This window comes from Cyprinodon variegatus, unplaced genomic scaffold (genome assembly GCF_000732505.1).
Source record: "Cyprinodon variegatus isolate N-32 unplaced genomic scaffold, C_variegatus-1.0 Scaffold131, whole genome shotgun sequence".
In the NCBI taxonomy this organism is placed as follows: Eukaryota; Metazoa; Chordata; class Actinopteri; order Cyprinodontiformes; family Cyprinodontidae; genus Cyprinodon; species Cyprinodon variegatus.
The window spans coordinates 623,970-638,875 of NW_015150584.1; the positions used below are offsets into that span (position 1 = coordinate 623,970).

Here is a 14,906-nt window from a genome sequence, read left to right on the forward strand (position 1 = left end):
CATCCATCCATCCATCCATCCATCCATCCATCCATCCATCCATCCATCCATCCATCCATCCATCCATCCATCCATCCATCCATCCATCCATCCATCCAGCTGTCCGTCCATCCATCTTATTCTGCTCATCCATCGGGGTCATAATGGGGTTGGTGCCTATCAACAGCAGTTTATAGGCCAAAGGTGGGGTACACCTTGGACAGGTCACCAGTCTGTTGCAGCTCTTTTAATCATTTAAAAAAGCATTAGTTATATTATTAATTTATTATAATTTTCAAAGTTATTTTTAAAATTCTAATTCACGTAATCGTATCAAGTGTCTGATCCTAGGTGTCTTTAAAGTCTCCCTAACTTCCAGCAATAAAATCAAATAACATAAAAATGTCAAAGAATTAGGCCTATTCCAGTTTGGCTTCTCATTAACTAAAAACACGCTGTGATATCATCTTAGCTTGTCAGAATCATAGTTTGTGTTTATTATTTTGTTTCTTTTATTTTCTTTGTAAATGATCTTAATACGGTAAATCAGCAATTACTTTTACTTTAGAAGCTTTTAATGGTTTGGAGTAATCTGACATCAGCACCTTCCTTAAATCCAACCACATCAGCCTAAGTTTGTTCCAGGGAGACAAACTTCATTAATTCTGGATAGCAATGCCACAGGTGTTGGCCTCCAAACTGGAGTCATTCTTTTTTTATTCATTTGAACTGCAACATGTTTCTAATTTACCCTGCTCAGCAGAAGGATACCAGTTGGACGGCTCTAAAAATGCATTTTTTACGATTTTCACCAAGGGGCAGCCTAAGCAAAGATGGCAATTAGGTGCAGGGATTTTAATTAATTATTGACCAAGGCCTCTGCTTGGCCCCACAGTAAAAGATTCTGCTAATATTCCCCTCAAGGGAGGCAAGGATGAAAGTAAAGCAGGAAATAGATAAAAACAAAAAAAAGGGCAAGACTGGAATACACTAGAGTAGAACAAAAGACAAGCTGGAGCTTAATGTAATTGAAAAACCTCAAGGAAGCAGGATTTTTTTTTTTTTTTTTTTTAGCTAGAGCCATTGACTAAAAAAAACTCCTGTGGCTATTGGAGAAATTTCCATCTTTGACAAAACAACTTTGTCAATGAGTTTCAAATCATACTTTGACATTTGTCCTGTTATGACGTATGAAATGTGATTTCTTTTTTTGTAAGAGTTTAAAGAATCAATCGCAGATTAAGCTCTAAAGTACAAATAATCCATGAATCCATTTCCGATTTTCACATTGAACACCAGAAGACTCCTCAAATCAAACAAATTCAATACTTTATGATCTGAAATGTTAACTTTCATTTTCTGATCCTGGAAGAAACTCTCTGCCTCAAACTGCAGCCAATAAGTTTCTATATTTTTTTTTTCACTATATGTATACATGAATACCACCAAAGGCAAAGTGTAAATCAACTTTCTCTGCCATTTAATCCACTGGCTTTTGTATTACCATAGTGATTACGTCTTTAGGGGAAACACACACCCACACCCTGCCTACACACAGACATTAATCCTAGCTGTGGGGGTAATAGATTTTAAACACATAACATCAGCAGGGGTACCGCCTGAAACAGCAGGCCGTTCAGAAAACCTGTACCCCTACTTTCGTCTTCTCCTCATCGGCACAAGGAAAAAAAACTAAATAAAAAACACATAACCTCTCCAGCTCTAATATGAATAAGCCAATAAAGGATATAGAAGTCTACAAACGCCTGTAATAAGGATGGTCTGGCTCAAACCATACTGCTGCACTGTTTTCAGATATAAGAGGGCTCATTATGCAGGCACCAGCACAATTTGAAAAGCAATCACCTTTTACAAAAGGCAGCAAATGTGTCAAGAGAAATGAGAAGCATCTGTTTATGCTATGTTTTTGTGAACCAAGGCTACGAGATAATATGCTATAATCTACAAAAAGTATGATCTTTAAAGAAAAAATAAGCCTGTATGCTAAAAGAAGCAGTTTCTTTCATAGAATCTGCTTCATCAAAAATACTAAGTCTGCTGCAGAAAGAAATTACATTCAATAGGAATTAAAAACTGCTAAAGCTTCTAGTCATAGTGTCTATATGGTTTAATGTCCTATTTTTGACATTAGAGAAAGAACTGGGGGGATTGCTGCCCTACCTAATGCAACGCTGAATTAAAGCAGCAACAATTTTTCTCCCTTTCGAGGAAAGCTCAAATACTTCAGTTGAAAAGTTGCCAATCATGGAAGCAGACAGATAGTCATGGAGCTGAAACTAAGGCATCATAAACCAGCATTCTTATACCTCTTATACAGGTATTTTACCTATATTACCTATATGTATTTTACCTATATTACTTATGTATACACTGCTTAGTTGTGTTGAGTTTGTTAAATGTGTCACTACCGAGCATGAGTGTCCTGAAAACACCTAGAAGTTCAATCTGGACTGATAAAGGAACTCTTTTTTTTTAACACTACATCTATAAAGCAACTAGAAGAGCAGAGAGCCTGATTACCAAGTTTATATTGGATAATTATGCTTTTGGTAATCAATGCAGAGCACATCTAGGGTGAATAAAAAGTAAATTTGCAATACAAATTTTGAAGATAATCCCTCTCTTTTTAGAAGCAGAAAAAATAATGGTTACTTTTCTGTTTTAAATACACGACATTGGATAGTTTCAGGTAATTTCACTTTGATAGATGATTAAAACTGGTATTGTTGCTTTTAATTTATGATATGATACCAATTCTCTACTATCCCATGTCTAAAACAGCTGTGAAAGCAGGTAACAACTATTCTTAAATCAATGGAAATAGAACTCTGAGGCTGCAAGAATGATCCTGATCTTGTCATGTTTTGTAGTGAATGTTAAAAAATATGATGTCATATGGAGGACGGATGGAAACTGCTCCTTATTATGATATATAGAGAATAAACGTCACATTTAGTCAGCATTTCTGTACACCAAAGACCCGAAGATGAATTATATTTTATTTTATTTTAACTAATTCTTTAGGTATCCTTGTAAATAATTCCTTGCAATATATTCTGTTGGTGTTTCTTTGACAAATTTGAGTTAAATTACACATCATCTGCCAGAAAATGTTGTCCCTAACTAAAGAGATTAATTCTAAGCAGACTACACCTTTTAACCACAGGATTTTCAGACTTCTGTTTGTATAAGTATTATAAGTGTTCTAAAAAATCATGATCATCATCATACATAAATGTCATACGAGTGTTTTTACACCATATTGTAAAATCAGGTTTCCCCATACATCCAAAAATGCTCCAAGTTTTGTCCTCCACACCAAAATGTTCACCAAAGCCTTTTCTGCTCTTTATCAATATTGACAGGTGCATTTAACTCAGTGGCAGTTTTTATTATAGATAACATGGCTCACCGAACCGGAGCACCATTCAGTCTGAGGGCAGTTTGAGAATAAAAAAAGAGTCAGCTCTAAGTTGCCTATCAAATTAGTTTTGCATTGCTTGTCCTGTCATTTCAAAGCCCGTTCCCCCTTTTATTCTACATGTCAGACAGTAATTGTAGACATGTGTGTGGCTGTAAGCTTTATAGCTCAACATCAAAGATATTTTTATAAAGCATAAGAGTTAGACTGGAGGCCATTAATACAATAAACACAGCTAATGTTATTTAATAGGTCATCATTAGGAAGGAATGAAAACATGATGTAACAAAGCTCCCCATCCGATGCCCTGACCCCTGAACCGACAGGCACCTCTGAACAAACTGTTTTTTTATTATAAAAGAGCAATCCACTTATGTACTGTGACTGATTTCTGGCAGTTTAAAGGAGATCTTCACAAAATCTCTGCAAGCCCCATTCAGTATATAGAGAGAGCATGCTGTAAAGAGTCTGCTGACCTACATGACCAAATCTTTTTATACTCTCCAACACTCAGCGTGAATGCTTTATGGCTGTATAAGGACATTATTCCTTTTCCCTCCAGCCCTCATTATTATTTCCTGAAACCTCTCAGCGAATAAAAGCAGATTTTCTGCAGGTCGTTTATAGAAGCCTGCTGTGCTAAGTCCTCCTCACCACAGGTATCTGCACTGAAGTCTCCCCCCCNCCCCCGCCCTTTACCCAACCATTCTCCTTCGTTCTCAGATAAGAGTAAATGAAATGGTTCCTTTCACCCCTTCTATCTGGGCCATGGTATGAAAAATATGCCTTGCTTTGTGAGGAGATGGAGAGGAATGACTTGTGACCCACAAAAAACCTCCAGATAGCTATTTATTCACTTATCTGTGTATTTTCTGCAGGTATTAGGCGTTTAGACTCTCACATATTTTAGGGGGTTAAGGTATTGGGGATTATGTGTTTAAAATATATTTTCTAAAACCATAAATACTGATAGGGGCAAACGCAAAGGCGTATGCATCCTATAAAGGCATTTGTTTTATCAGAAGATTTATGATTGGAGCCGGCCTAAGGAATAAGTAAACAAATAAGCTGCTTAGGGCTCCCAGGCCAGCAGGGGGCCCACAAGGACAATTGACTTTTCACTTGAAATACAAATTTTCAGCTGTACATTTCAAAGGCTCATCAAAAGCATTTTGTCTGAGTAAGCAAGATAAATGAGGTTTAACATTTGGAGGAAAAGCTCCAGAGCTGCTTTGGCTCTTTGGACCAATTATCAAATGGCTCTTAAAAGTGGCTAAAAAAGGTATATAGAACCAACTAATGTATTATAACAAAAATTACCAGATTTAGAAGCTTTAGTGGTTTTTATGAAGAATATTTTAACATAATTTTTACTACAGAATGACATTAAAAGAACCAGAAATATGTCTTTAGAGCAGTTTTTCTTTTAATTAACCTAGATATAATTTGTTTTAGCGTCAAATCATAGCATATAGAAGGAAAATCCATGCTATATCTTTATGAATCATTGTATGTTTTTCCTGATTTCAAAAGCTAAGAATAAAAAATAAACACTTGGTTGTTTGAAATGGCCACAGGGCAGATATTCAACTAAATGATGGGTTGCGTTTAATTGAAAATCACGTAAAGTTTAAGCAGCTTTATGTGACTTTTCTTAGCCAGACTCAGGGCAAAATGGCTCTTTCAATATGAAAGGTTGCACACCCCTACACAAAATGTATTTAGGAGAACCCGAATAGAGAGAGACTAACACAAATGGCACTGTTTTATTTTCTCTTTTGTACTTTCCAGTTATGCAAAGTGGAATGAAAAGCACTAATATGACTGAAGTTGTACTGACTGACTCGATTTGTACTGTAAGATATATTGTTTGTGCTTTCAAATTGACAAAATAATTAAGGACTCACACAAAAATGACAGATCAGAAACGATGTTCAGTATATCATTTGAAAGTCATGTAAACTATGCTCTGTGACATCCTGTTTTAGTTTCATGGCAAGATATCATACTTTTGCTGTCAAGATGACATTAAAAATGGATATTATTTGTGGCTTTGGTTGTCTCTAATCAAAATCTGCTTGGGTTCTCCTAAAAGTTTAGGCCATTCTCATAAAAACACCTAGAAGTTTGGATATTTATTTATTTAAGTGTCAAGCAAAGGTACCTTGCACACACGGGGGTTATAAGACAGCACACACAGATTTTCTGAATTTTTAAATCTGCTGAACATATTTTTAGTAGCTTTGTCTTGCTCTCTGTCTCTGCTCAGGAAATATAACAAATGTGTGAAATTATAGGGCATTTCTAAGGTGCCTTGGAGTTATTCTGGGTGAGTTTTCCTCCCAGGTCAAACAAATGCATTACTTGCTTGCAGGAATTCAATCAACAGTGGCCAGTTCAGTGAGTGTTGTTGCAAATTAGACACCAAAATGTTGCCAAATTAGGGGTTTGGGCTTTTAGGAGTCTTTCTCTCCCAGCCGTCTCTGGAGAGACGAATGTGTTGGCAGAGGAAGCAGCTTCATTTTCATCCCTCCCAATCAGAGAGGGACAGAGCCAGCCAGGGGGACCCAGGGGGTCATTATGCTTCCCTGTTGTATTTTATTTATTTACCCTTTTATGGGAGTTGACTTATAGAACCCCAGCACCTCCTTAAATGTTTGATTGATTCATTGTTTCCGAAAGATGAGAAGAAAAAAAAATGACTGAGATAAAGTAGAATATATTGGAGCTCCCCCATCCAGAAAATAAGCTCCATTAGAGCCCTCTGTCTCTCTCTTTTCTCTATATTCCTCAGTGTCCCTCTCTCATCTCTCATCTGCCTCGTCACGGCCTGACGCCTCAAAAATACAGCCACAGAGAAATGACAAACAAAACACCAGCGGTTCTCACTTTTTCCTCTATATATGTTTTAACCTGGAAGAGAAAAAAAAGAAAAGGGCCGGATCTGAAAATTACTTTTGACTGAAAGCCGCTTGGTGTAGTTGCACCCAAGAATACAAATGAAGCAAATCTCCTTAAGCAAACAGTAGCTAGACAGATGTGGGAGATGTTTTTTTTGTTTTTGTTTTTTTAGAGTAGCTTGTGATTGTTATTCTGCATTTACTTGTTTTTCTGATTTCAGAAAATAATTATGTCTCACACTACATTGTTATAGTAAACAGAAGGTGCAGGGCATCTGCAGAAAGTTTAGTAGGACAGAGGCCAATAAAAATCTTTCACATTGGTATGCCAGACATTTATTCAAAATTTTTGCTGTTAATTACTTAACAATTAATAAATAAAAAATAAGCTTGTACTTTTTTTGACAGCAGGTGGCCATTACCCCCTTAGACCCCACACAAGTTAAAGCAGCGAGGCGAGAAAAACAATTAGGCCTTATTAGCTCAAAACAGCCAAATTCAAGCATTCAAGCTATTTTCTACAGGTTTTAAAGTTTCACTCAAACTGGTTAAAATATATGTTTTTATCTGTGCAAATTAAATTTCTGCATCTGGTCACAATGTAGAGGCCACAGCCTTGTGTGCTTAATATTCAGCATACCTCTATTACCATTACAATGCATGACTGTGAAATTTGGCTCATTATCATTACAATTTCCTAGATTCTTTTTTTTTTTTTTTTTTTTTTTTTTACATATATGTTAGTTGTTGCAGATAGTTCTCCTTTGTAATCAAGAACTTAATCAGTTGATTTATGTACAAACATAAAACCCCAGAATATTTCTTAAATTCTTAAATTTCCAACAGCCAACTTTCTTAAAAAAGGAAGAGGTTTGGGTGTTGTAGGTAAACTTTGATTTGGCGCACAGGCACAAGCAAGGTGCAGCTTACTCCCTGCTGAGCTGAACTTTGGGCCTTTTTACGCACCAGCAGCAGCAGCAGCGCACAGAGGGGAGAGATGTGCACATCCAGAGTCGCCCAACAACATTTCCACGCGTCACACTCGATTCCCCACGACCTCTTCCCCTTCCCACCTTTGACAATTTCTAAGGTGTAATCGTTTTAAAGCGTCTCCGCGCTCTGACATATATAACTTTAGCTCCGCTGGTTCACCGCCATCCCTGTGGATCATTGGCTTCTGGTGAAACGGCGCGGAAGAGGAAACATGATTCGTTCTACCTCTCAGGCATGTGTAGGTTTTTTTTTTCCTCCTTCTTCTTCCTTTCTCCCGTTTTAATCCAGAAGGATAACATGGAGTGGGTAGTTATCAGTTACACTCTATAGATGTATTGAAACTAACCAGCAGCAGAAAAGAAACGGATGAATAACCCAACAGAAAATGATAAAGGAAGAAGCATAGATGTTTTAGAATCATAGATGTTTTAAGTAAAAAAAAAAAAAAGAGAAAACCAAAGAAATTCGATTTTACAATGCTAAAAAAATAATTGAACTACCTAAAATATAGAAAATAAACAAAATGTGCATTTATTCATAATTTTAATAAAATGTAACTACTGCTAAAACTTCTCGCCACAAAAATCTAACAGTAGTAATTAATTAAAATGTGTAAATTGAAATCTCCCATGCTTTACAAACATGCCCCTAACTTCGGTTACAAACATGCATATGCCTAAAAACCATCTTTCTCTTTCTTATATGCTAAAAAAAAGAAATTAAAGTTGCTTACAATGTAATTAGATTTTCTAAGTTTGAATTGCTTAAATTATAGACAGTTGGATAAAATAATTAGATTAGGACAAATAATGGAATCCTATTTAGTTAGATGTTGATGATTTCAATATAACATACATGATAATTATCTTTAAATCTTCTAGAGTGTATAGGCCTAAAACTTTTACTTGAAGCTATATGCTTTGGCACTTGTTTTATGAAGAAGATCCTGGGCTTGCCAGCAACTTGAACTTTAGCATTAGATCTGTTGCTAAACATGCTGGATACAATTTTAAACCTCCACATTTTCTCAGAAAGATGGCAGCTCTTAACTTTTACCAAGTTATATTAATTGATAATACAGATATTGATATCATTACACATCTCCAATGACATTAATCGATTAGTTTTCAGTGTTCAACTTATCCTTTAAAAAACAACTAATATGCTTAAACAGATGTTCAGTAATGGTTAGTATTCATCACTTTTCAAAATCCGTTTTTACAGTGCATTTCCTTAGGAAATTCTCTTCTAAAGATGAAAAAAGACATTCAAAATGTGCTTGGCCATTTATGCTTGAAAACGATGGAAAGAAAAGATTACAATACTTTAGTTTAGTTTAGTTTAGTTTTTTTTAAATTAAAGACTTTTATTTTGTTTCATTTTATTTTTCTCATCAGTAAGACCAAATAACCAAGGAGTGTCCGCCATGTCATTACTGAAAGCCTATTGTGACCCCCCCAACCCTCCCCCTCCACACATTCAGTTCCTTCTGCATGCAGCAGATGTTTGGCTCAAATGTTCTCTATCCAGAATGTGACCTGTTAACAGAAGCTGCATGTGCTCTAACCTGTGGCCATAAAAAAAAGGAATTTGGAGGAATCCATATACAACCTATAGTTAAGGATTAAATTAAACATATTCATTAGTCTGCGAATCATTTATTTATTTTTGCAAATAAGTTAATTTGAATACAGCAATAGATTGTGGTTATGTAGACCATGTAATCATTTTAGAAGTGTAGCAGCAGAAGAAAATAAAATTTCTGAATAATTATATCAACTTTAAAAAAAAACTAAAGTCATTAGAGGTGTTTCAAAAATGTTCCCTTTGTATGCTGCTTCAGCTTCTGCTGAAGAGAAATAAGGAAGAAAAGACAGTCCTTGATATTGGGGCATCCAATATCCAGTTATGTTATGCCACCTCTTTGGAACATAGATTTATTTTTAGCTTTTTTGCCATAATAAAAAAGCCATTTTTGTCAGTATAAGTAGCTAAATTCTTCTTCATAACTGTCTAATTTAATTTAGTGAATAACCCTTACTTAAAGATAGACTGAGGTTTTTAACTCCTTCTTGGAGCGCTTCTCAAATCATTAATTTTCCAAATCAAAGGAATGCAAATCGTTTCTCTAGTTTTTCTGTTAAAATAAGAAAAATCAAACCAGATTTCTACCCCTTTGTGCTAAAGCAGCGGTGGTACCGTTTGTGGATCAAGTTCAGCTTTTAGTCATGCTTTGTTACACCACGGGGTCGCTCTCTCTCTCTCGCGCGCTCTCTCTCTCTCTCCTACTCCCTCCCTTTTTTGACCTCTGCACCTCCTCTTTCCTTCAAACCTCACACCAAACCCTCTGATACAAAGCAGCAACAGCGAATACAACACAAAGCAGGCCTGCAGAGACCGCACTTCATCTCTCTATTCAGAGAATAACCAAACTCCTGCCAAACGCTCCCTATGCGCCACATCCAAAGAGCGCATGCCAGAGAAAACATCATATACTTTAGATAATTTAAACTGGGGAAGTTGGGTTATTAAACAACAAGTAGGACGATTGAGTATGCTGCAGTAAACTGTTTTATTTTTGGTTAAAAAGACTTCGAGTGGACCATATAATAAAATGTTTCATAGCATGCAAAATAAATCTAATGAGACTGAAATGAGATGTTTGGGATTTTTTTTATATGATCCTGCATTTATAAAGCAGCAGATGGGGGGCGAGTGTGATATTCGTCCAGACTTTGCATCACAGCATGATATACTGAAATGTTATAAATGTTTATGACTTATGGTTACATTTTAATGTAAGTGAAAAGTAGCCTAAAAGGTCGGTTGTCTTTGCGCTTTTTGAAGTGCAGTTGGAATCATGCAGATGAAGCGATGACCGCATGAACTTACTGTGCATCGCCGCGAACGGGTCGTGCTTACAATGAATCTCCATCGGTACTGAGAGGGGGGGTCCTGGGGCGTTGGGGGGTCGCTTTAAGCAAATAGAGGTTCTTAAAAATAACACCCGCTTCGGTCTTCCACTTTACGGGCTCTAGTAAAAGATGGGATCTCCAAAGAGTAAACGAGACTTTCCTTCAAAAATGTTTTTCCTTTTTTAAAAAAAAAGAAAATCACATTTCAATGAGCTGATGAAATATAAAAAAGAATAAACGAGGAAGGAACAAATTGAATCACGACAACGGGTTAGTGTTGTGTCCCCTAAACAGAATGAGGTATGGGTTCCTTCCTTCTCCTGCGCGTCAAGTTGCGCCAGTCCCAGGACGACAGAAAATTCAAAGTTTTTTTGTTGTTGTTGTAATTATTAATCCAAAAAAATAAAAATATAGTATAAAATATGACTGCTCAGCTCTTTTTTTCTTCTCGGTCCGTTGACCGTGACCCCCTTGGACTTTTACCAATGGAGGAAAAACTCTTCTCTCAGTTTGACATAAAGTAATGAAAAAAATAGGCGCAAGAGGCAGAAATATTCGTTAAAGATCCAATGTGTCCTGGTTCATCTTTGCACATTTCCTTTTTTTTATAATTCGTCCTTGGCAGCGCTTCTCGCATGAGCATCCCCCTTCAGTTCAGCATCTGAGTGCGGACAAGCGGTCACATCAAGCGGCGTCATATCCAACAACAACAACAAAAAAATGTCACATGCCAAAATAAAAAAATACAATGTTGAAAATAAATAAGTAAAATCACTCAAAAACCAGAAGAAAAATAATGCACTTTGAGGTTCAGGTAAAATCTTTAGACTTCAGAGGTTTCTTCTCAGTCACCTCCGGAGTGGACCAGGACTCGCTGCACACACGCTCCCGTCAACTGAGTGAGTTTCGGAGGCAAATCTCTTCAAGTCAAATTTCTGAAGCTATTTTGGCTCCGAGCTCCTGTCTAGGAGACAGTAATCACATAAACCAGCTTTTTTTATAACCACAAAATGACCAGCCTGCCTGCGCGCAGCATCCGGCGGCGGCGCACAGAGCGTTTCAGGACCTGCTCTCTAGCGGACAGCGCCCGCTCTCCCAGCCCCCTGCAACCCTAACCTGCGCGCTGCCCGTCACTCACCGCGAAACCAGCCAATGACGAGCCGTGCGCTACGGTGACGTCAGCACCAACCCCGCTACAGCGCGGTGTGGGCAGAGAGGGGGGTGGGGATCGGTGATTGGCTGAAGCAAATCCTATCCGCCAATGACACCAGGCATGCTTTGGCCCTTTACCAATGGCGAGTCTCGGTGAGGCATATAGTAAATTAACATATTTTTTAATTTCAATTAACAAATCCTATAAAAAAAAAACGTAGAACCTTTATTATTAGTTGCTCACAGCTTATTGGTTTTATTGTCTAATGGCTGATTAAATAATACAACTGAGGCTTTTTTTTTTTATCAAGAAATACTTGCCATTCTATATTAGAGATGGTAAAAAAATTAAAAATTAAATGAATAGAAAGGAATAAAATACGCCAAAAGTGAAAATTATATAACAAATTCAATCTATCAAAAATCATATTCATATTTCGGCCTTCAGGGGTAAGAAGGGCCAAGGTGGACCAGTTTTCTTAAAATAATTCCTCTTTCTTCTGTCAACCTCCTCCACCTCGAGGAAAGGGATCTGATTAAAAACATATGAAACATGCATCCCCTTCTCATTACCTAATTGATCCAAACGTATGTATACTTTTAATGAAGCGCAAACACACACTGCACAGTGCCCGTGGTAGAAGGGATGCTCGATATTCGTCCCAGATGATTTGCAGAGGCCCGTACAAAAACCTCTCCCCTGTAATGTCGAAACATACAAATAGCCTAAAGCAGGAGAGTTTATTCCCTTACTCTGGTTTTTTATAGACATTTAATCATTCCGACTCCATTTTAGAGCAGGTTGGGTGTATTTTAGAAGCATCCAGGATGCATAATTACGCACTTTTCTTCTCTGTCCATGAAGGTATCATTAAACGCATCTTACGGTATTGATCATAATAAGGTCTGGGGCACTTTAAGGACTAACAGAATGTACCTTTTAAACGACTTTGGAGATTTACATTTTAAAACACCAACCAATGAGAAAAGAATCTGACCCCCATAAGGTTGATATATAAAACCACTAGGTTTTCTTGATATCTGATATTTAAGTAAAAAATAATTAAAATATCTATTTCCATTAAATGTTCAAGGCCTCTGTGGGAGAGGACTGATCTAACACAATTGATTCATAAAAAAATAAAAATAAAAATAACATATAAAACAATAAAAAAAACTCATTCCATTATCAGGTGTGTTCATCAATGAAAATACAGTGGAGAAAATAACTATCATGTTTCTTATTGCAGTTAAAGATTAATGTGAGCTGTAGCCACTAGGGGGCGTCCAGTATTGGAATAAAATGCCTACGTACATATGCGCGTGCACAAACACAATCACACGTTCAAAAAAAAAAAAATACAAATAAAATGATTTAAACTTAATATGACCTGTAAGTCCTTTGTGTGTCCAATGGGAGGATAAACTAACACAAGAAGGTACCTGGACACATGATTATCAACCAGAATAAACTCCATTAACCAGTGCGGCCTCCCTTTGATGGGATCTTCAAGTATAAATATGAATTTTGAATCTTTATTGATTTTAACGTCTCTGATGAGTAAACATTTCCTACATTTCTAACTGATCGCACTCCTCATTTTGCATATTATACATAATTTCTCTGAGGATCCATCACGGGGTTTCCTGCAACTCTGACATACATCAAATCGGCTTGTTCCTGTTTATACTAATCAATCGAGATGTTTAAACGTAAATATTTAGACGGAGATCCTGCATCATTAAAAGCCTTCACGCACTCCACTTGTTTACAAAAGGAGAGAGAGAAATGGCAGACCATACCTCTTGGCTTTCTCTTTTTTCTTTTTTTGCACAATACACAATACTTTTTTGAGCTGGTTTAATTTTATTATTATTTTCTGATAAACAATTAAAAACAGAGGCAACTGCACTGTTGGAGCAGAAAGTTTTAAAAGCACAAAGTGTTGTCCCCTCCATCTTTTTTTTTAGCCTCTGTTTTATTTGCAGAAATTACGCACACGCTCCCCACACGAGTATTAACGGCACCAGTCGCTGTTGTCTTTCCGATTTGCAAATTAAATATACAAGCAATTAAAAAACATCCAAACACAATCAATCATGTATACAAATTGTTGTTGCTTTAGGGTTGTAAATTTTGGGGGGAAAAAATGAGCTTCCATCAGGGTAGGACGGGTTTAATCCAAATCATTACCATATTTCATTACCTCTGCGGAGCTACAGATGGATGGAGGGGGGTGCTGCTGGTTTGGATACTTTCTTTAGACATTAGTAAGAATGTTGACTCGTGATAATCAGGTGGATGCAAATTGAGACCAATTGCTGTTGTTGTTCCAATGCCCCCTTTTCATCTCCCCTTCCTTTCCTTCCATCCAGCATGAAAACATTTTGATTTTTTTTCCTTCCATCTCAGCCACGAAAGGAAAAGGCTATGAAAAATTAATAGCGCATGTTAACTCCACCAGCTCGTTTATTACACGCCCGCTGACTGTAAACATAATGAGAAAAGCTCCCGTATCTTTCCTAAGGTTTTCACTAGCTTATGAAATATATACAAGTCCTCACTAATAAATAAAAAAGACTGTGTATGGACTGGAGAGCGAGGTGCCATACAGGTAAACCCCACAGTGCCTCAGCAGCCATAGGCCTCATCACAGGTTTTCACTCATTAACAACAGACTTTTTCTGCACCTGACATTAATAGGCGTCTTGTGAGCCACTTAATGTCAAAACTAAGACCATAAATCTAATATAAGTTGCTGTTCAGAACGTGTTTCCTTCCTTTTTATAGACAGAGGAAGATATCACACCACATGCACCCTTTTCTTCCTTTGGCACCTTATTCTTTTTTTGACTATTTAAGCTGATGTAACGATGTAAATTGTGATGTAAACTTCTCCACTGTGAGATCACTAAAGTCAATCAATGAATCAAGACTAGATCAAAGGTGGCCTCATTTGAACTACAGCACCTTTATTCACAGTTATAAAAGTTATATCCACACATGACACCTCAGTGTAGTTAATTAGTCAAAAAGATCTAGTTCTATCTAATTAAAAGTTATTCTTAATATATAACACAACCACATAGTCGTTTAATATAATTCCCACAAAATCAAATTCAAATGGGTTCCAATAATGGGACAGTAAAAAGTCTAAACAATATAAAATACCAATCAGAAAAAGTAACTGTACTCATCTAAAAGTTATTTCAAAATTTTGTTTTTATGCAAATTCAATCAGATTTTATTTAGTCAAAGCTGGGTTAGAATTTAACCAAAACAAAATGATAAAATAGTATGCATACTCTGCTGGTCATGAAATAAACAAATGACCAACAGTAAATAGGCATCTAGTGCAACTGGCAGTCTCTATATTGATGGTGCTATTTCCTTCTATTATCTATTTATTGAAAGGTAAATACATTTGTCTAAAATACCTCAATTTAAAAGGTCACTGGCTCCACTAAAATTAAATCAGGATTATATATATTAATATATATATATATATATATATATATATATAT

The 14,906-nt window shown here is 36.5% G+C and overlaps 1 protein-coding gene across 3 annotated transcripts in view; it reads right to left on the minus strand.

The window, feature by feature from the left end:
• Positions 1 to 14,906, minus strand: part of pax5 (paired box 5) — a 61,685-nt gene that overhangs the window by 44,822 nt on the left and 1,957 nt on the right. Inside the window, exon 1 of one of the 3 annotated variants that reach the window (XM_015376247.1) lies at positions 10,207 to 11,305. The exons of the other annotated variants lie outside the window; for them this stretch is intronic. Coding sequence (XP_015231733.1) covers positions 10,207 to 10,249 — 43 coding nt within the window. The 5' untranslated portion in view covers positions 10,250 to 11,305. Of the gene's footprint in view, positions 1 to 10,206; positions 11,306 to 14,906 lie in introns of those variants that run through there. 3 annotated transcript variants of the gene reach the window in all.